The 21,811-nt window shown below is 39.6% G+C and overlaps 1 protein-coding gene across 5 annotated transcripts in view; it reads left to right on the top strand.

Moving 5' to 3' along the window:
• Window positions 1-21,811, top strand: part of FRMD4B (FERM domain containing 4B) — a 360,069-nt gene that overhangs the window by 324,763 nt on the left and 13,495 nt on the right. For 4 of the 5 annotated variants that reach the window (XM_043443093.1, XM_043443090.1, XM_043443092.1 and 1 more), the window contains 8 exons: window positions 10,781-10,857; window positions 12,651-12,789; window positions 13,266-13,407; window positions 14,315-14,448; window positions 14,544-14,663; window positions 15,817-16,045; window positions 18,563-18,619; window positions 20,146-20,293. In XM_043443093.1, coding sequence (XP_043299028.1) covers window positions 10,781-10,857; window positions 12,651-12,789; window positions 13,266-13,407; window positions 14,315-14,448; window positions 14,544-14,663; window positions 15,817-16,045; window positions 18,563-18,619; window positions 20,146-20,293 — 1,046 coding nt within the window. The remainder of the gene's footprint in view (window positions 1-10,780; window positions 10,858-12,650; window positions 12,790-13,265; window positions 13,408-14,314; window positions 14,449-14,543; window positions 14,664-15,816; window positions 16,046-18,562; window positions 18,620-20,145; window positions 20,294-21,811) is intronic. The other variant, XM_043443091.1, reaches the window with a different exon arrangement.

The following is a 21,811-nucleotide window of genomic DNA, read 5'->3' as shown; positions in this document are numbered from 1 at the left end:
GTACCAGTTTGTGAGAAGGGATGCCAGCTGTCAGCATCCAGAAAAGCCGTACAGGTATCTCTGGACGACAGGTCAGCATGGAATATACCAGACACATGCAGTGACCACTCTAGGTACTAACAAGTGTCATGAGATCAGCCCTGAGAAATTAGAGATTTGGCCACAGAAGGAATTTATATGAGATGACATTCTCCTGATCAGATTTTATGTTTTGCATTTTCTGATACCCAGGACATCTTCACCTAAACATTGCAAAAAATACTCGGAATGTTTTGTTCCTTGCATTTAAGACCTTATGTTTTATGTGTGCAAGGTTATAACATCACATCTGATGAAGTAATTTTCACTACCTGAGTGTGTACCATTGGGTGGTTGTTGTTGTTCAATTGCTAAGTTGTATCTAACTCTTTGCAACCCCATGAACTTCAGCACGCCAGCCTTCTCTGTCCTCCAGTACCTCCTGAAGTTTGCTCAAACTCATGTCCATTGACTCGGTGATGCCATCCAACCATCTTATCCTTTGTCACCTCCTTCTCCTCCTGCCTTCAGTCTTTCCCAGCATCAGAGTCTTTTCCAGTGAGCCAGCTGTTCGCATCAGGTGACCAAAGTATTGGAGCTTCAGCTTCATCATCAATCCTTCTAATGAATGTTCAGTGTTAATTTCCTTTAGAATGGACAGGTTTGATCTCCTTGCAGTCCAAGGGGACTCTTAAGAGTCTTCTCCAGCACCCAATTCGAAAGCATCAATTCTTTGGCACTCAGCCTTCTTTGTAGTCCAACTCTCACATCTGTACATGACTACTGGAAAAACTGTGTCTTTGACTATATGGACCTTTGTCAGCAAAGTGATATTTTACGAAATTTTAGTTCAGCACCCCAGACACTGAGAGCATGGCCTCTTGTTGTCTTATCAGTTGCTCTAAGTCCCTCTAGGAGGTAACATTTGCATTTAGAAAACAATCCAGACAGCTATTTATTTCTAAAGGCATTACCTAGTTGAGAAAAAGAGAACTCCAGAAATCATTATTTCATTGCAAAACTTTTATCATCATCTTCAACACCCACCACCTACCAAAGCATAGTTATGTTATTAACAGTGATGACTTAGCTTTTCTCAGTCTCTGTACTATCGATGTTGGGGGTCAGATCATTCTGTCCTGCGCATGGTCTGATATTCAGCAGTATCCCTGGCCTCTAACCACAAGATGCTAGAACAGCCTCCCCTCCAGTGTGAGAACCAAAAGTATCTCCAGACATGGCCCGATGTTCTGGCAGTTGTGGGTGAGGGTGGGAAGTGAAGCAAAATCATCGTTGATTGAATAAGTAAGTAAAACATGAGAGACTCAGAGTAAACCTTTTTTCTACAAATGGCTACTGTAATTGCTGCTCTTTTTTCCTGTGAGGTAGATCTGGGAATTACTCCTTTTTCCTCCCTTTTTTGGTTAACATAACAAATCTCCATAGTGTATTCTTCTCAGATGAGAAAGGCGGGATGCTGGGGATTTTGGAGCCATTGTTGTGCTTGAGTGTGAATCTCAGATCTGCACCTGTTTTGCTTTGTGACCTTGCTCTGTCTACTTAAGTCTCTCTGAGCCTCAGTCTTCTCTTCTGTGAAATGGAGCTAAATGCAGTACCTCCCCATAAGGTTGTTGGGGACACTCACTCTCAGTCACATATTTCACTGGTCAAAGATGGCTGGCTGAACAGAAGGTAGGTCAATTTGGCTTTCTCAAAGCTCATTATCCTACAAAATTCTAATTTTCTGGTACTCTGGAAGGCAAACAACACTGTCTTCCAACAGCACAAGAGACAGCTCTACACGTGGACATTACCAGGTGGTCAGTACTGAAATCAGATTGATTGTTTTCTCTGCAGCTGAAGATGAAAAAAATCTCTATACAGTCAGCAAAAATAAGACCTGGAGCTTACTGTGACTCAGATCATGAACTCCTTATTGCAAAATTCAGGCTTAAATTAAATAAAGTAGGGGAAACCACTAGACCATTCAGGTATGACCTAAATCAAATCCCTTATGATTATACACTAGAGGTGACAAATAGATTCAAGGGACTAGATACGGTAGACAGGGTTCCTGAAGAACTGTGGACAGAGGTTCGTAATATTATCCAGGAGGAGGTGACCAAAACCATCCCAAAGAAAAAGAAATGCACGAAGGCAAAGTGGTTGTCTAAGGAGGACTTTAAAATAGCTGAAAAAAGAAGAGAAGCAAAAGGCAAAGGAGAAAGGGAACGATACATCCAACTGAATGCAGAGTTCCAGAGGTTAGCAGGGAGCAACAAGAAAGCCTCTAAATGAACACTGCAAAGAAGTAGAGGAAAATAATACAATGGGAAAGACTAGAGATCTCTTCAGGAAAATTGGAGATACCAAGGGAATATTTCATGCAAAGATGGGCACAATAAAGGACATAAACAGCAAGGACCTAACAGAAGCAGAGGAGATTAAGAAGAGGTGGCAAGAATACACAGAAGAACTGTACAAAAAAGGTCTTAATGACCTGGATAACCATGGTGGTGTGGTCACTTCCCTAGAGCCAGACATCCTGGAGTGTGAAGTCAAGTGGGCCTTAGAAAGCATTACTATGAACAAAGCTAGTGGAGGTGATGGAATTCCAGCTGAGTTATTTCAAATCCTAGAAGATGATGCTGTGAAAGTGCTGCACTCAATATGTCAGCAAATTTGGAAAACTCAGCAGTGGCCACAGGACTGGAAAGGGTCAGCTTTCATTCCAATCCTGAAGAAAGGCAATGTGAAAGAATGTTCAAGCTATCATATAATTATACTCATCTCACATGCTAGTAAGGTAATGCTCAAAATCCTTTTAAGTGCCATTTTAGCAGTATGTGAATCAAGAACTTCCAGGTGTACAAGCTGGATTTAGAAAAGGCCGAGGAACCAGAGATCAAATTGCCAACATCCTTTGGATCATAGAGGAAGCAAGGGAGTTCTAGAAAAAAATTTGGTTCTGCTTCATTGACTGCACCAAAGTCTTTGTGTGGATCACAACAAACTGGAAAATTCTGAAAGAGATGGGAATACCAGAGCACCTTACTTGTCTCCTGAGAAACCTTGACTCCTGTTATAGGTCAAGAAGCAGCAGGTAGAACCAGATATGGAATAACAGACTGGTTCAAAATGGGAAAGGAGTACAATGAGACTGTATATTGTCACTCTGCTTAGTTAACTTATATGCAGAGTCCACCATGTGAAATGCCGGGCTGGATGAATCAGAAGCTGGAATAATATTGGTGGGAGAAATATCAACAACATCAGATATGCAGATGATACCATTTCTGCTTTCTAATGGCAGAAAGTGAAGAGGAACTAAAGAGCCTCTTGGTGAACGTGAAAGAAGCGAGTGAAAAGTGGGTTTAAAATTTCAGCATTCAAAAAACTAAAACCATGGCATCCATTCCCATCAATTCATGGCAAATAGATGGAGGAAAAGTGGAAACAGTGATTTCCACTTTCATTTCCAGTGGAAAAAAACATATATTTTATTTCCTGGGCTCCAAAATCACTGCGGATGGTGTCTGCAGCCACAAAATTAAAAGACACTTGCTCCTTGGAAAAAAAGTTATGACAAACTTAGCATATTAAAAAGCAGAGATATCACTTTGCCAACAAAGATCCATATAGTGAAAGCTAAGCTATGGTCTTTCCAGTAGTCATGTATGAATGTGAAAGCTGGACCATAAAGAAGGCTGAGCACTGAAAAATTGATGCTTTTGAACTGTGGTGTTAGAGAAGACTCTTGAGAGTCCCTTGGACTGCAAGGAGATCAAGCCAGTCAATCCTAAAGGAAATCAACCCTAAATATTCATTGGTAAGACTGATGCTGAAGCTCCAAAAGTTTGGCCACCTGATGATGCAAAGAGCCAGCTAATTGTAAAAGACCCTGATTTGGGGAAAGATTGAAGGCAGGAGGAGAAGGGGGTGACAAAGAGTGAAATAGTTGGATGACATCACCGACTCAATGGACATGAGTCTGAGCAAACTCCGGGAGATGGTGAAGGACAGGGAAACCTGGCTTGCTGCAGTCCATGGGGTTGCAAAGAGCTAGACAGGAGCGAGCAACTAAACAACAGCAACAAGCTGGCTTGTAGGTACTAACAACATACTCATCAGGTGTAACTTTTTTTACATGAAAAAAGATAAGTAATACTGTGATCTTCTTTTGCTTCAAGTTATAGCAGGGAAATTACTCTGAGTCATTATTTGAGGTACAGTCATACTCCACGGCTGTGACTATCCCAAATTTAGTCATTTCCAGGTGAATCTGCAGTTTAATGATTAACCTGTGTTATAAGTGCTATTAAAAAAAAAAAAAAAAGTTTCTGATGACATCTTTCCTATCATTACCTAGTGTTAAAACTTTGGACCCTGTCAGCTTTCAATCCATCAAGATTCACAGACAGTTGAATCCTTTCTGTCTAAGACTTTTCCATGTCTTTCACTACTCCAAAGGTCCCCCTAGCTGGCGCATGCTTCTCGGCATTTTTCATGTGTTAGGGCATGTCCCTTCTTTTTCTGAGCGCTTCAGACCGGAGGGAACTTGCTAGCTTGCTGCCATGAGTCTCCCTGTGGGCGTGCCCTTGACCTGTCCCCATGTCCCTCCTCTATGACCTTGGCAATACAGAAACAGTGAACAGATTTCCTACCTAGAGGGTGTAGCAGGAAACGACCAATGAAATCAACAGAGATAGAGCAGTTTTTACAGAGGCTGAAGCTCATAGCTTTGGAAACCTAAGGGACACAGATGTGTCAACAGAATAACTTGACTGTTTCTCATCGGTGGAAAGACAGATGTGGGATCCAGACAGCTGTTTTGAGTTCTAGTTCTGCTATTAAGTGGGTTTCCCTGGTGGCTCAGATGGTAAAGAATCTGTGTGCAATGCAGGAGACTGGGTTCAAACCCTGTGTCGGGAAGATCTCCTGGAGAAGGAAATGGCAACCCACTCCAGCATTCTTGCCTGGCGAATCCCATGGATGGAGAAGCCTGGCAGGCTACAGTCCACGGGGTCACAAAGAGCCGGACATGACTGAAACACTTCACTTCTGCCATTAAGTGGCTCTTCTCCATTTTGAGAAAAGATGATAAAATAAGGGAATTGGACTGAGAGTCCCTAATGGATACAACTGACTGTGTCACTTAACTAAATGTTGATTCTGAGCCAGGCACTGTGCTAAGTGCTTTGTGAACATGGTCTCAACTAAACCCTTCCAACAATCCTCTGAGGCAGGTGTTGTTGGTCCCATTTTACAGATGAGGAAACTGAAACTGAGGAAAGTTAAGCAACTTGCCAAATAAAGCACATGTGTTGAAATCAGTATGTATGCCAAGGCACTCTGATATGGTCCAGTTGGTTCAGGTAATCATCACAAGGGAGGGGAGCTGGTCATTATTTTCCAACGAGAACAGGACTTTGCATGTACAAGGTGGACAAGATATATTTGTTAATTGAAGAGGAATGTGTAGAGGACAAGAGCGACTTAAGTATGTGACTTCTGGTTTCCTAAAAGTCCTTGTGCTTTCCCTTATAGTCTTTTTTTCTAAAGTTTGTGATCTCAGATATTTAGGAATCAGTGTGATTGTAGAATAGGAAGGGGAAAGGTGATTTCTTCCAGTTCTTTGAGTCTATATTGGAGGGATCTAACTAAATATGGATTATAGGTTTCAACAAAATTGCTTAAATACTCAACCCATGCATCTCATTAAAGCGTAATTGTTTAGTTGCTCGGTTGTTTCTGACTCTCTGCAACCCCATGGTCTGTAGCCACCAGGCTCCTCTGTCCATGGGATTTCCCAGGCAAGAATACTGGAGTGGGTTGCCATTTCCTTCTCCAGGGGATCTTCCTGACCCAGGGATCAAACCCAAGTCTCCTGCATTTGCAGGCAGATTCTTTACCACTGAGCCACCAGGGAAGCCTCATAAGTGTAATAATGTGTGGCAAATTATTCTAAAACTGTCAACTTCCTTCACATCTAAGGATAAAGGGAATAGATTCTGACTATGGTATTATATACACATTCACTTTTAAAATGGGATTTGATTCAGCTTTGGTTTTCTTTGTCAGTTATTACATTTTTGACACTTTGTTTTTCTAAGAGAAGGTGATTTGTAACCTAAGGAAATATTCTTTTCCTATTGTAGTTTTTTTTATTATCTCTTTGCTACTATCACTGTTCTCATTGCTTCTCTCTGACTTTTTCAGTTGTATCTCTATTTATTTTGTAATCTCAAAGTTAATCCTAACTATTATTTCATCTCTTGCTATCTTCTTCCTTGTTTTGATGGTAAAGAGCATAACGAATCATTCTATATGAGCATAGAGTAGAAGAACTATACAAGATAAATATAGAGCTTCAAAACTGTCACCCATCAGGCTCCTCTGTCTATGGAATTCTGCAGGCAAGATTACTGGAATGGGTTTCCATTTCTTTCTCCAGGGGATCTTCCCAACCCAGGAATCAAACCCGCATCTCTTTCATCTCCTTCATTGGCAGGCGGATTCTTTACCACTGCACCACCTGGGAAGCCCAGAAAGAAGTCTGAAAGACCTAATTTATAGTTTTATTGTCACCATACAAGGATTTCCTTTCATCACTAACACCATGAATTCTGAACAGAACACAATTTCAAATTCAACCCTATTAGTGCATGCCACGTAAACAACAATAAATACCAATTAATGATTGTCGTTAGGCTTGTTTAATGATCGCTTTAGGAAACAGTCCAGTTTCATGCTCTTAACTCTGTGTGGCAAAGCAAATAAAACTCTTCTCCCACCCCACCCTCCCCTGCAAATCTCCAAGAGTGGGAATTTCATTTTGGAAAAAAAAAAATCTTTCTATTTTAATATTACAAATTTTCTCTATACACATACATGCATAAAATATAATATATATAGTGGTGTTGGTGGTTTAGTCGCTAAGTCATGTCCAACTCCTGTGACCCCATGGATTGTAGCTTGCCAAACTCCTCTGTTCACAGAATTCTCCAGGCAAGAATACTGGAGTAGGTTGCCATTTCCTTCTCCAGGGGATCATCCCGACCCAGGAACTGAACCTTGGTCTGCCTGCAGTGCAGGCAGATTTCTTTTCCGACTGAGCTATGAGGGAAGATTCAATATATATAGTAGCCTTGTTCTATCCTGTAAGACATCATACCCTATAATAGTGCTTCTCTGTATGGGGTCCAGTATTCTGCAAGCAATGGAGAATGTAAAGCATACTTAGCTCCCTTGTGCCTTCCTTTGAATCTTGATCTTTTTCCTTAAATGGTTTCTTGCAACTCTTCTTCATCTTGCAGGTGATTTAGAGTTGTTTAGTCACTCAGTCATGTCCAACTGTTTGCAACCCAATGGGCTATAGCCCACCAGGCTTCTCTGTTCATGGAATTTTCCAGGCAGGATTACTGGCGCGGTTTATTAACATGTCAGGCCATTTCTCTCTGTCCGTCTGTTTCTTGCTGCATTGTGCGGCTTGACTTGCAGGGATCTTACTTCCCCCATCAGGGATTGAACGCCAGGCCATGGCAGTAAAAGCACCAAATCCTAACCATTAGACCACCAAGAGAAGCTTCCCTTATGACTCAGAGGTAAAGCATCTGCCTGCAATGCAGAAGACTTGGATTTGATCCCTGGGTTGGGAAGATCCCCTGCAGAACAGAATGGCAATCCACTCCAGTGTTCTTGCCTGGGAAATCCCATGGACAGAGGAGCCTGGTGGGCTACAGTCCATGGGGTCCCAAAGAGGCAGACGTGACTGAGCATGCATACACTGGAGGCCACCAGGGAATTCCTCGTCAGGCCATTTCTCTTAAATAGAGACCCCAGCAAGTCAGGTCAGCCTGGTGGCTATCTCTCTGACATTTTCCCCTTATCCTTCCACTGGCCCAAAATCTTGAGTGACTTTGATCAAAGAGGGACCTCGTACTTACGCTCTAAGGAAAACACTGGCCAGAAGGACAGGAATGAAGATTGGGCAATTGACTGCTGGTGCCAGGTGCGTTCCTAGGCGTGTTGAATGAGTAAAGGAATCCACTTCACCTCAGTTCCACTGGCATTTTCAGAGTCTCATCCTGGCTCTCTGAGATCTAGATAGAACTCCAAGATAGTTTAAAAGCACAGTAGAAGAATGATTTCAGAAATTTGAAAAGACAAGCTAGCTTATTTCCAACTGCCAGCTAGATCAAGTGCCACTACAGTTAGAAGTGTTTTCCTAGCTACTTCAAACAGGGATAAGAATCACACAGGTAATACCTGTCTAAATTAGATGATTCCCAATGGTTAGGAAGTGGAAATCTCACTCTCATATGAAATAGACTGACCACTGTTCATTTTATACAAACTTCTATAATTTTTAGAAATTAAAAAAAAAACAGGAATACCAAGAATGTGACAATACCTGCCTAACCACTTAAACTGATGATTATGAATATTTTGTTATATTGACTTCATCTTATTTTTAGTAATAAAATAAACATGACTGGTAACATTGAAGTTTGTGGTGCCATGAACCCCTCGTATATTCTACTGTCCTGAACCACTGTCACGAATGAAGTTTGTGCCATTCCTGTGCACTTATGTACTATTACAGGCACATATATGAAATCACATTTTGCAAAAACTCCAGGGATTGAACTCATAGCAGTGAAAGCGCCAGGTCCTAACTACTGGGCCACCAAGGAATTCCCCCTACCCCGCTCCCCCATTACAACAACTTCTTAAGATTTCAGATGGGGAAATGGCTTTGCCTTTCAGACTTAAAAATGCAGGCTCATTCCCATAACTTCGTTTGCAAACCCAGTTGCCATCTCATTTTTTCAAACTCTTTTAAAATTAGCTGAAACCTTTCACCTTTTAAGTAGGATTTTTGCTGCAGGGGGCTGTCTGTTCTCAACTCTGGGATGTGTCGAATGGAGAGCCTTGTGTTTCACGTTTGTAAGTGATAAGAGGGGGAGGTGGCAGCTTTACAGAGATCAGGTTTCAAGTCCAGCCCTAGTTTTTATGTGTGTGGGAATGGACGCAAAGGAAAACACAGCTGAGCTGCATTGTGGCTCTTCCTGTCGAACCTGTTCGCGGCCAGGGTGAGTAAACCGGGAGCAACGTCTCCTTCGCCCAGCCTCCAGTGAAATTTGTGCCCGGATTCAAAGCAACTTACTTCCCAGGAAATACCATCTGAATCTCCCCCATACCCCGTGTGGAAAGGGCATCTCTCTCCTGGGGAAATCAGCTAGAGAGAACTTGGCCGTCCTCTCCCTGATGGAGGAAGGAATGGAACCGGGGTGGTGTCACTTGGAGGAATTGCTGATGTCAGGAGCGTGTCAGCCGTGGGAGGCTTGGTTTGTGAAACTGAGTTACACCTAAGTGTCTTAGGAAACTCCGTGCCGAACTCACCGGAGCTGCCCGGCTGGGACAGGAGGGAGCGGGGGAGGGAGAGAGCACCTCGGAGATTCCCTTCCCCTTGCTATCCCACTTGTGGAACCTTGGGATTAAGAGACATGAAAGCCTGGAAACTACAGACATTTTAGGAAATCGGTATGTACCTTTAAGCTCCCACGAATTCCTCTTTTTACCTGGGTGAGGGTTGTAGTTAGACTCTACGTGCTCAGACGACAAAGGGCTGTGTTCTCAGTGGGTGATGGTTTATTTCACTGGGGTGGGGGGCCCAGTTTGAACAGGTCTGTCTCCCAGCTGTATGTGCATAGGAACCATCAGCTTGTGCTGTTCCTTTTAAATGAGGTTGGTGAAAAGTCTTGGTTCCTGTACCCCAGGAAATGGTTTTGCTGGTGGTGCATTGCGGAGAAGTTATTTTCTTAATGATCAGAATGTTTTATGAAGATTCTTTGAACGTAAGTTAAAAATCCAGCTAAAGTCTAATAATGGAATGAAATTGCTGTACTAGTATTTCTCTGGCCAACAAGACTGGGATAGAGAAAAGGAATTCCCAACTATGAAGTCAAAGTTCAAAGGACAAGCTGGATCTCAGGCTAATGTGAAGGGTTGGGAATGAACCCAGAAAATGCAGGAGGGCCCACTCAATTCTGTAAATGCGCTGCTTTTTACACGTTAAATTTTCAGATGCCCATTGCTAGTAAGTTGTATTTCTCCCACCCAACTGACAGATAACACCTCGTGCAGCATTAGAGTATCAACAGTGGGAATATGTTGATGAATTCTCTTACAAAAACTGGAAGCTCTAGCTCAGAAACCGAGAGGGCAGTGTCAGCATTCACTCCCATCCCACCAAGCCTCCAATTCCTAGCACTCAGTTCCTGTGGCATTTAGGGGAACTCTTGTAGGCGGGGAAATTATCACGGAGAATCACCCCTGCTTGGGGTTCCGTTTTACTTTCACTTTGCATTCTTTTGAAATTTAATCTGTGGTCTTATTGAAACATCCCTTTGAATCTCTTTCCATTTAAATATGAAGTCAACATCTTTGATCAGAAGGCATGTGCTTACTGGAATCTACAGTTTCCTTACTCACTCTTTTATTTAGTTGAGTCAAAGGAAAAATAGTATGCATGTTCCCCACAGTTGCTTGGTTTTATTGTTCAAGAAACAGTGGTGAAGTGAAGATTACTGTCAAAAGAAGGAATAAAGTAGTTTCACGCTATAGTTGGTTTGTAAAAAGGCGCATGCCTAATCTCAATCTTAATTCTTGATTTTTTTATTATTAAGCTGATTTCTAGCCTTAGTAAAAGTTACATTAATTAAAGCTGTGTGGTGTTTCTGTTTTCTTCATTTCTTAGTTATTCCAATGGAAACAGCTGGAGAACTTATATTTCCGTGAGAAAAAGTTTGCTGTTGAAGTTCACGATCCACGGAGGTGAGAATAAAAGCCTTTTTTTCTGTATGGGTCCGGTGACTAGCCACATATGCTGCTATGAATATTCATGTGCACATGTTTTCATTTCTCTTGGGTACATACCTAGGAATAGAATTGCTTGATCAAATCGTAACTCTTTCTTTGACCTTCTGAGGAACTGCCAGACTGTTTTCCAAAGCAGCTAACCCTTTTACATCCCTACCAAAACTGTGCATGGTTTCATTTTCTCCACATCCTCTAATATCTGTTATTTTTCTGTGTGTGTGTGTGTGTGTATGTGTGTGTGTGTGTGTGTGTGTGTGTGTGTGTAAATAGCCATCCTGATGGTGTGCAGCGATAACTCATACTGGTTTGGATTTGCTCGCCAAGCATCTTTTCATGGACTCATTGGCCATTTGTCTACCTTCTTTAGAGAAGTGTTTAGCAAGACAAATGATTTTATTTTATTTTTTTAAGAGTTTGAACTTTTTTTTCATTTATTTTTATTAGTTGGAGGCTAACTACTTTACAATATTGTAGTGGTTTTTGCCATACATTGACATGAATCAGCCATGGATTTACATGTGTTCCGCATCCTGATCCCCCCTCTTGCCTCCCTCCCCATCCCATCCCTCTGGATCTTCTCAGAGAAATGTTTATTCAGATCCTTTGCTCATTTTTAAGTTTGGTATTCTTGGTCACTTAAAAAAAAAAGTTCCTAAATTATCAACATGAATTAAAGTCAAGATATTGTAGGCTCTCCAAGTTCCTCAGAAGAATTTCTTATCAGCCCTCAGTGGTTGCTTTTCAGATATAAGTTTATGGATATTTGGAGGTCAGAGGGATGGAGGAAACAGCTGTGGCAAAAAGATGACCTGAAGATATAAGGCAGATTCCTACAAAGAACACTGGTGCTCTTCTTCCCCCAACCCTGCCCCGCCCCCCTTTCTTTCTCTTGCTCTGTCCCCCTCTGACCCTCTCTCTTCATCCAGTACATAAGCAGTAATCTGGGCCAGTTTTGGACATGCATATTATCAGACAGTATTATTATGTTCATCCTCTGATAGTGCCAAAGCCAGACAATTACACCTAGATCTGAGATGCTCTTTCCTTGGAGGAAGGTACTGATCCCACAGGTCGTGATTGCTTGATCTTAGTAACACGTTTATTCTCACCTTTTTGTGATGGTCCCACATCCTGTGGTCTTTAATTTGATGTTTTTAGTACAGTCTCCAATGTGGCTGATTCTCATCTGCTTTGAAATAATTTTTATTTTCTATTATTTCCAGTATCATGCTTCTGTGCAGAGTACAGAATGTTTATATTTATGTATATAAGCCTACTAGACTTAGGTTTTTCTAAAATATTATATGGTTGACATATTAATAATCATTTTCTCTTAATTACTTTCTAAATTTTCATTTTGTATTAGAGCATAATTGTTTTTTTTCTTTTTTTTTTTTAAGAGCATAATTGTTTAACCATGTTGTGTTAGTTTCATCTGTACAGCAAAGTGATTCAGTTATACATATACATGTGTCTATTCTTTTTCTAATACTCTGCCCATTTTCTCATATTCTTTTGAAGATGTGTGTTTGTGTTGTTTAATATACTGCTTTTACAAGAAGATATTACCCAGATGTGATTGGCTTTCTCATAAAAAGGAGAAAATCAGAAGCTTGGACCTTGAAGGCAAGGGTGTGGCAGAAGAAAAAACAATTAAGGAGATGCTTTGTTACAACATTACCCACTGGGTACATTTGATGTTATGCTGGGCCAGAAACAAATCATGAGTGCTTTCCTTAATCTTTTAGGATTTCGGTATCCAGAAAAACCTTTGGGCAGAGTGGCCTCTTTGTGCAAACGTGGTATGCGAACTCCTCTCTCATCAAGTCCATCTGGGTAATGGCAATTAGTCAGCATCAGTTTTACTTGGACCGGAAGCAAAGCAAAGTAAGTAACTGAAAGTATTTCTACAAGGACAAAGTCCCATCCCTCATTTACTTTCCGTTCAGAAGATAAACTTCCTTAGAAAAGATGCAACCTCATGGGTTTTTGTTTCTTGAGTCTTGCTTTTTTTTTTTAACTTTACTACCAGTTTTAATTTTTCTTACATTTAACAGATGGGCAACATATAGCCTGCTCTGAAAGTTGTAAGATTTGCCAACTTTTAGGCATTGTGTGTGTGTGCACTCATGACTTTTTAATGTTAATGATTGAACTATACCATGAGGAAGAATCATGCCTGATTAATGAAACATTTTAGCGACAAAGCTGAAGTCTGAATTTTTTTTCTGAAAAATATCACTATAGTATATAAAAATTCTATATTGTCCTTTGTGTTGACATTTTTATTCCATATTAACTGAATCATTTTATTAATTCAGAATAGGTGTGACTGAATGAATTCCCTTTCCATGTTGTATTAGGCAAAAATTCCTTCAGCCAGGAGTTTAGACGATATCGCAATGGACTTGACGGAGACAGGAGCACCAAGGGTCTCCAAACTGGTAACACTCGAGGCAAAAAGCCAGTTCATTATGGCAAGCAACGGCAGTTTAATTTCCTCAGGTAATATTTTTGGGTTAGAGAGCGTGCAAGCCATCTGTATCTTAATTTACATTTTTGTTGTTGTTGTAAACCACTTTTAAATGTATCTTTTAACCCATTATTTCTGGAATAAGTAAGCATATGAGAATCTGTAGTGTACAGCAGTTTTGAATAAAATTCTGAAATTACTTTTTAAAAGAATATGAAGCAAGTTAAGTTATAAAGTTCAGGTTGTGTAATTAACACTAGCAGCAGCAGCTGAGACAGTGAGTGCCTCGGGGTAGCTTGCAAGAATATTTTCTCCCCATCAGGTCCATCAGCTTTTTTTTCTCCAGTGTGTGGTTTTTGATACAGACAATTGTCTAATTTTCCATTTAACATAAAATCAACCATGATTACAACCCTCGAACTCCATCTCACCCGCAAAGTGATTTTTGCTCCTAAACCCTTACTCTGCAGACATTTATATGAGAGTATCACTAAGTATATGTAATTCACTAACAATATTCTCATCTAAATCCCATTGTCAGCTTGTGAATCTGAAACATAGAATATCCTTGCCTTGCTTACTTTCCAAAAGAACATTCCAAACAACTATCTCTAGGAGCATCTTACCTTCTCTCCTGCTCAGAAAAATGAATTTTTTCATTGAGTGTGTCTGAAACATTAAACATTTTATCATTGCTTCCCAAATGACTGAACCGAAATGCAGAAGGCATATATTATTACCAGGTTCTGTTAGATGCCCAGAAGCATGAGAAAATGTTCTCCAGTTTCCTTTTATTATGTTCAGAAACAAGGAGAAAAGAAAGAAACTATTATTAAATAGCAGGTTTGGCTTAAAAATCCTTTGTCCTCTGAAAAGGAAGGAAACATGCGTGTGTAAACCTTCCCTGCCCTCCCTCCCCACCCCCCACCCCACCTCCAGGTTCTCAAGACTCAGAAGTCAGTGAGGAGCAAAAGAGAGAGAAGATCCTTGAACTCAAGAAGAAGGAGAAACTGTTGCAAGAAAAGCTCCTGAAGAAAGTTGAAGAGCTTAAGAAGATCTGTTTGCGGGAGGCTGTGAGTGTCTTCTGCTTTGGGGAACATTTCAGATTGTGTTTGACAGTTCCAGCCAGGGTCAGTAATCTCCCTCTTGGTTCTGTCCTGTTTCATAGGAGCTCACAGGCAAAATGCCCAAGGAGTATCCTCTGAATGTAGGTGAGAAACCTCCTCAGGTCAGAAGGCGTATAGGTACTGCGTTCAAATTAGATGACAACTTGCTGCCAAGTGAAGAGGTATGGGCACCAGTTCTGAGTACTTCTATCAACAGTGAGGCAGAAAAGCTGTCAGTTGAATGTAGCTGACTTGTTCCTTTGGATTTTGAGTTACTGTTGTATATTTTTATCTCACCAGTTAAAGGTGATCATGGAGACCAAGTTGAATTCTTTCCTTCATGCACAGTTTAGTTAAAATTGAGTTCTCATGACTTTACTCCTCCAAACAGAGACAGTATTAAATGAACTCCTAAGTATTTATAAATTGAGAAACATTATTTTAAGAATTAAGAATTCCAGCACTAGAGTCTCCCACTTAAAACAGTAGCCTTTGGCAAATCATTGACCTCTCTGAAGTCTCAATTCTCTGGTTTTCTTGTCAATAAAATGAGGGTAATGATTGTTCTTGCCTCTGAGAGATGCAAGGAGTATTCAGTGAGATAACACATGTATAGCACTTTAGGTATAATAAAGTTAAAAGATTTGTTAGCCAATAGAGAGGGTACTTTCCTATTTGTGTTATCAGACAGTATGACCCTATTCATGTTTCTTGTAGAAATTTGGCCATCTTGGCTTTAGAAAATAGTAGCGGTTTCCATTAATAACAAAGTGAGCATTGCTGTTTATTAAGTGTTGAGTGTATACCCAGCTCTGAGCTAAGCAATGCACATACATTGTTTTCTTTCTTCTTCACCATACTTGCATAAGGTGGATGTTGCATCCATTTTACAAGTAAAAAAACTGAAGCATTAAAAATTAGATAATATCTCCAGGGCCATGCAATCAGGAATTACCCAGAAAGAAGAATGGAATCTCAGTTTATCTGTTTCTAAAGCTGTGCATATGACTATAACATTCTCTGGCTACGAATCTTGGGTGAAAGATCCCTTCTTGAACAATATGATCTTCATCCAACCAGTTGAATGAATGGAAGGCCAATTCCCTTCTTTGAAAAGGAAAGAGAATTGGACTGTTAAGTTAAAGTAAATGGAGGAGGGAGGTCTTGTCTTCTGGGAAACTATTTGAGAATATCTAAGCAGTAAAACTTAGGAAGATCTCATTCACAAAGAGCATCCGATGTGAGAATGCATGAGAAAGAGAAATTTTATTATCCAGGACATATGAGAGTGACTGTGTGTGTCCATAAAAATAAAGCAATATCATGTGAATGCAGGATCCTGCTTTGCAAGAACTGGAGAGCAATTTCCTAATACAGCAAAAGCTGGTTGAGGCTGCGAAGAAGCTTGCCAATGAGCCCGACCTTTGCAAAACCGTGAAGAAAAAACGAAAGCAAGATTACACGGATGCAGTGAAAAAGCTTCAGGAGATTGAAAATGCTATAAATGAGTACCGCATTAGATGTGGAAAGAAACCCAGCCAGAAAGCAACAGTTATTTTACCAGGTTAGTAACTAGTGAGGTTTTTTTGAGTCACCTAAGTCAGTCCTCTTGATGGAATGTACTGTTTCCAAACCAGTTCATTTGATGAGCGAGAAAAGAATGGATTGATCCTTAAGTTTCTTAGGATAAAAATGATTCGGAATTTCATTTTTACAAGTATGTTAACTTGGTTTTCTGTGACCTTCTCACTGTTTTAATACTATACTATTGCATTGCTTTAATTTTCAGGATGAAAGAGCTTTACACAGCAATATTGTTTCCCAATAAGAGATTCATCTTTAACTGGCTTGATGTCATTGCAAGAAATATATTTGAAAACACAGAGTATTAAGATAGCTGGGCCCTACATAATAGTTTCTCAGAGATTTTTAATGTAGCAGACCATGTATTTTTTTAAGGACCTATCCAATATATGTGGATAGAAAAGAACTCTTAACAACTACAGTTATTTATGGAGGCTATTTATGGACATATGTTCCTATTGTATTATGAAATGCAGAAGGCAGAATACAAAATTGTAGCCACAACATAGTCCAGACATTGTATAAATATGTACGCATAGAGACTGGTTGGGCAAGAGTTTAAATATATTAATAGTTGTAGAATTTGATGTCAATTTTCTTATTAATTCTCTTTAGTGTTTTCAAAATTCTCAACATCATGTATCTAAAACTAATATTCAGAAAAAAATTAAACTAAAAAATCTCATTTAGGTGGATTTCAAGTCCAACTGGCCTTCTATGTTTATTAGCATGATTTTTAGCCTTGATCATTGGTTGAAATATGATTATTTCTTTTGATTCCAAGACATTTTTTCTCCCCACTTAAGCATCTGTGAAATTGGGATAATTCTTATTCTAGATGAGGCATTACAGTTATGATCAGTACTTTTTCTTTTTTTTTACTGGGATATCAAGTAGTAATACATCTTAGATTTGACAAAATATGGTAATGAGGTTTAAAGTATACTCAGCTTTAGGGCATATGATTTGAAAAGCAGAGATACGGCTTTTTGGTAAGTGAATGCATGGACATCAACACACAAGTGTTCGTCAGCTACAGCTGGGGAATTTAGGATGGTTTTGACACAATGCAAAATCCAGTTGGCCTCGTTGGTGGCCACACTCTGGACCTATAGGAGATGGGTGGTGAGCAGGGCACTTAATTTTGATAGCCATTTGTTGTGGCCCATTCATCTCCAACTGTGTAAGATTCAAATGTTATCCTTTACAGTGACTGACATTTGGGCAGCAGTGATGCCAATGGTTGAGTATATATTGGGTGGATTATTTTTAAAGCCTGCCTGACAGCTGATTATCCTGGCATCTTGCCTTCAAGCCCTACCATGTGTCCAATTAAGAGACAGTCCTCTTGGCTCTGATGGAGATTAATTTTAGATTGGATGGGGAGATTCACTTCATAATGGCTTCGAAGCTTACATTGAGGTGTCACATTTGCCTGTACCCTTGCCCATCCTTGACAACTGAATATGGAAAGATTTGCCAAAGCACATCAACACATCAGAGATGTCACTTTTTAAAAAAAATTTTATTGGCATATAGTTGCTTTATAATATTGTGTCAGTTTCTGCTGTAAAGCAAAGTGAGATGTCGCTTTTTGCTAAACCCATTTTGTAACATTTGACAAGCACCAATAATAATCACATTTTTATGGGCATTTCCAACCACCAGACTTCTTTCACTAGAATGCTGTATGTAGGTAACCAAAGTAATAAGTATAGTTAATATTTATTGAGCATTTGTCTTGTACCAGGAGCAAGGCCAAGGGCTTTACATCTATTATGTCATCGAATGCTCACCAAAGTGCTAAACACCAGGTACTATTCTCATCCTATTTTAGAGTTGAGCTAAATGATGCTTGGAGAGATTAAGTAATTTGCCCAGGGTCTCCCAGCCAATAATTGACAAAACCAAGCTTTGAATCCAGGTCTATCTCTTTGAGTGGTTCTCAACCAGTGGCAATTTTGCATCCCTGGGAAGTGTCTGCAGACATGTTTGATTGTCAAAACTGAGGGTGGAGATGGTACTGATATCCAGGGATAGAAGCTGGAGATCCTACAGTGCAAAGGATAGCACCCCCCAACAAAGAATTATCTAGTCTAGAATGTCAGTAGTGCTACCCACTGTTAGGAAACCCTAGTCTGATTGAGAAGCTTCTGTACCACAAAAGTCCTCACTCTATCAAGAAAAAGCCCTTCTCTTAAGAAGAGAGCTCAGAAAATAAGTTATCCTAACAGTGCAGTAGATTCTCAAAGGAAGGTTCTCAAGTCAGTTCCATTGTAAGAAATAATCCAGTGTAATATTTGTATAGTAGGTAAGATGTTTATGTCTTAAGTGGTCAATGAGTCCATTCTCACAACAGTTAATTACTCCTAATGCACTATAACTGGTTGCATTTATCTAACTAAAATAAGATGCACTCCATTGAAAATTGTTTTATTGAGCTATTAGGGGTGTCCAAAGGCACTGTTGTACTAAAGACAGTTTATTTTGTTCACAGAAGACATCATCCCATCAGAAAGTAGCTCCTTGTCTGACACTACCACCTATGATGATCGTAAGTAGCTCTCCCTTTTCAGTTTAAAATGTTACATATTCTGAAATACTAAGCAATTTTTTGAGTAGGAAAGCCTATTTATTACTCTTTTGGGAAAAGTAGAATCAACTAGCTTACATTTATGAAGAATGGTTGGGAAAGGGGTTAAGATTAGCTTTTACACAGGTTGTGCTATGCTATGCTTAGTCGCTCAGTCATATCTGACTCTTTACAACCCCATGGACTGTAGCCCACCAGGCTCCTCTGTCCGTGGGGATTCTCTGTGCAAGACACTGAAGTGGATTGCCATGCCCTCTTCCAGGGGATCTTCCCAACCCAGGGATCGAACCCAGGCTTCCCTTTACACAGGTTAGCTCAGGATTAAATATAATACCGCACAAATCACATGACTTCGGTGAATCAAAGTACCATAACATGAGTAAATAGGTATCTTGATAAGGTTTGTAAGGTTCTGCAGGATTTTTTTTTAAGCTTTTGAATTAGCTATAGATTCACAGGCAGTTGCAAAGTAATAGAGAGTCATTCACCCAGCTTTGTCCAGTGGTGACATCTTATATATTTGGTGTCTAATAACAAAACCAGGAAATGAGTGTTGTGCAGGCTACACTACAGTACCAGGAAATAATGGAAACTTTGATTTTTCTGTCTACTTATTCTGGATAAGTGGGAGTTTATTTTCCTTAGGAAGAAGCACATATTTTAGAAATTGTGTTACATGTTACTGTGTCGGTTTCCTAGAAGCAGACCTTATCTATTGTCATGACGCATGTTCAGCACATTTCATGATGGAATGGATTTCATATCAAGTGGTAGAATATTTCCTTATAATCCCTTCCTTGTGCTTAAGCAGAGGAGCTGGCTGTCTGTTTGATGTGACTTAAAGAATTCAGAAAAAAAAAAAAAGAATTCAGGAAGCCACTAAACCCTACTGCTTTATCTTCTTCCAAATGGAATGGTTTGCGAAAGTCTGCCATTTCAGAACTCTTCTTAGCTGAGGTTTGGCCATGCTTGCCAACTGCTCTTTGAAAATACAAATATCAGTGAGAGACATTAACAAGTCCTTAATGACTCATCAGGAATCAGTTTCATTCCTGTCAGAGATAGGATAAGTCTTTGGTCAGCCAAGGAGGCCTAAAAATGTTAAAATAAAGCTCGGCAAAACTGATCCAGTCCAACTTTACAGGCCAACTTCCTCTTGACCCCTTATACACTGAGATTTTTCTGTGGTATAACTCTTGTAAAGCATCACCCATTACACCTGAGAGATTTATGTGCTCAAAGTGGCTCCTATTGAGTTGACAGCAGTTGGGTCCCTCCCCACAAGAACATTCAGTAATTTCTATTTTCTATTGTGTAAAATATAAAAATACATTTCCTGGAACTTAAACACTTTTAAAATTACATTCTTTGGAACAACATTTTACTCACCAGACAGATCTTCCACTTTATTTGGGGGAGGGAGGTGTTGGCAAGGCATTTGTTTACTTTTTTATTTATCTAGTTATTCATTCATTCACTTATTATAGCCAATGATACCTTCACTCTTGCTGGGCAGCGATCAAGTTCAGTACCTCATTCTCCAAGAATTCTTCCTCCCAAGTCTCTCGGTATTGAGAGAATCCATTTCAGAAAGTCGTCCATCAATGAACAGTTTGTGGATACCAGACAGTCCAGGTAAGAAGACACATCATCAGTGAGGTGAATGCCTCACCACTGTAAGATGTTTTCTCCAAAACAGTCAACCTATTTCTGTTTTATCCTGTTTATTCTTTCAGAAAGGATTATCTTATAAAATCAAGTGTAGAATCTAACCCAGTTATTTGTTGTTGGCAGCAAGTGGAAGTGTTTTTAAAGAGGTCTTTTAAAAAATATTTGGCTATTTCCTTAAAGTCTATTTGGTTTATATTAAATTATAGAGGCATTAACTATAAATCTGAATTTGGATATAGTGTCAAAGTTCTGTTGCATCACCCAAGGTCTCAGGAACATTTAATACAACTCTACCAGGCAATAGAACTGACTTCTAATCTTTCAAAGGAAAATGGGGCTGAGTACGTTCTTAATCTGTAACTTCTTCTTAAGTGTCTCAAGTAAATATTTTTGGGACCATAACTTTTTAAAAGAGGAAAGACCAATGATTGCCAGAATTTGGCTGCATGGATCACTACTAGCTTTTTTGTTTGTTTGTTTTTTTAAATTGTGTCCAAGATAGGATTAGCAGCTTTTTACTTTGCCTAATTAGTATGTTCACACAAACAGCACTGTGATTTCATGAAAAAATGACACATATCCAAAATGCAGTCATTGTTGTAGTAATAATAAGATTAACATTTGTTGAGCACTTAGTATGTGCCAGACAGTGTTTCAAGTGTTTAATATATAATAACAAATTTAGTCGTAAGAAAACGCTCATTGTATTACTACCATCCTTAGCATTTACGGATAAGTACAGTAAGGACCAGAAAGCATGAATCACTTGTTGGGTTCATCAATTAGCAAATGTCAGAATTGGGATTTGAACCGACGTAGCCTGACTGCAAAGCCTATGATGTGATTTTAGCCAACATGTTTTATTGCATCTCAGGAAAGATGGAAATTAGTCTCAAAATAAAAGAGGATTATTTAGATGAAACAATTTTTCACTCATGAAAAGAGAACCAACATTTTTTATATTTCTGATTTGTCAAAGACCGGTGAAACCTTTATTTCATATTAGCCCCAGTTTGTAGATTAGCATCTAAGAACTGTTGCCTTAAACAATAGAGATCCAGGTGTCTAGAGCTGTGGTGTCCAGTTCAATTAAAAGCAAATAAAATTTAAAATTCAGATCTTCAGTCCTACCAGTCGCATTTCAAGTCCTAATAGGCACATGTGGCTGATGTCTGTGATGCTGGGCAGCACAGATAGAGTTCATTTCTATCACCGAAGAAAGTCCTGTCAGACAGCACTGGGCAGGTGTGTTTATTATACCAAGGAAAACAAAGCTGTTTCAGCGAAAGGGATCATAACTGGGAAAATGATTATCTTAAAAAATCATTATGCCTCCATCCCCTCTAGCTTAAGATGTGTTTGCTGTTTCATCCAGCAATTTCACTTCTAGGAATTTTTCCTCTTGAATTAACTACAGGATGCTTATCTTACAGCATTGTTTATACTAGTGACAAATAAAAACACCCCAAATGCTCAACTAGT

Source organism: Cervus canadensis, chromosome 22 (assembly GCF_019320065.1).
Source record: "Cervus canadensis isolate Bull #8, Minnesota chromosome 22, ASM1932006v1, whole genome shotgun sequence".
Taxonomy (NCBI): domain Eukaryota; kingdom Metazoa; phylum Chordata; class Mammalia; order Artiodactyla; family Cervidae; genus Cervus; species Cervus canadensis.
Note: the sequence above shows the minus strand (reverse complement) of the source record. Positions and strands in the feature narration are given on the sequence as shown.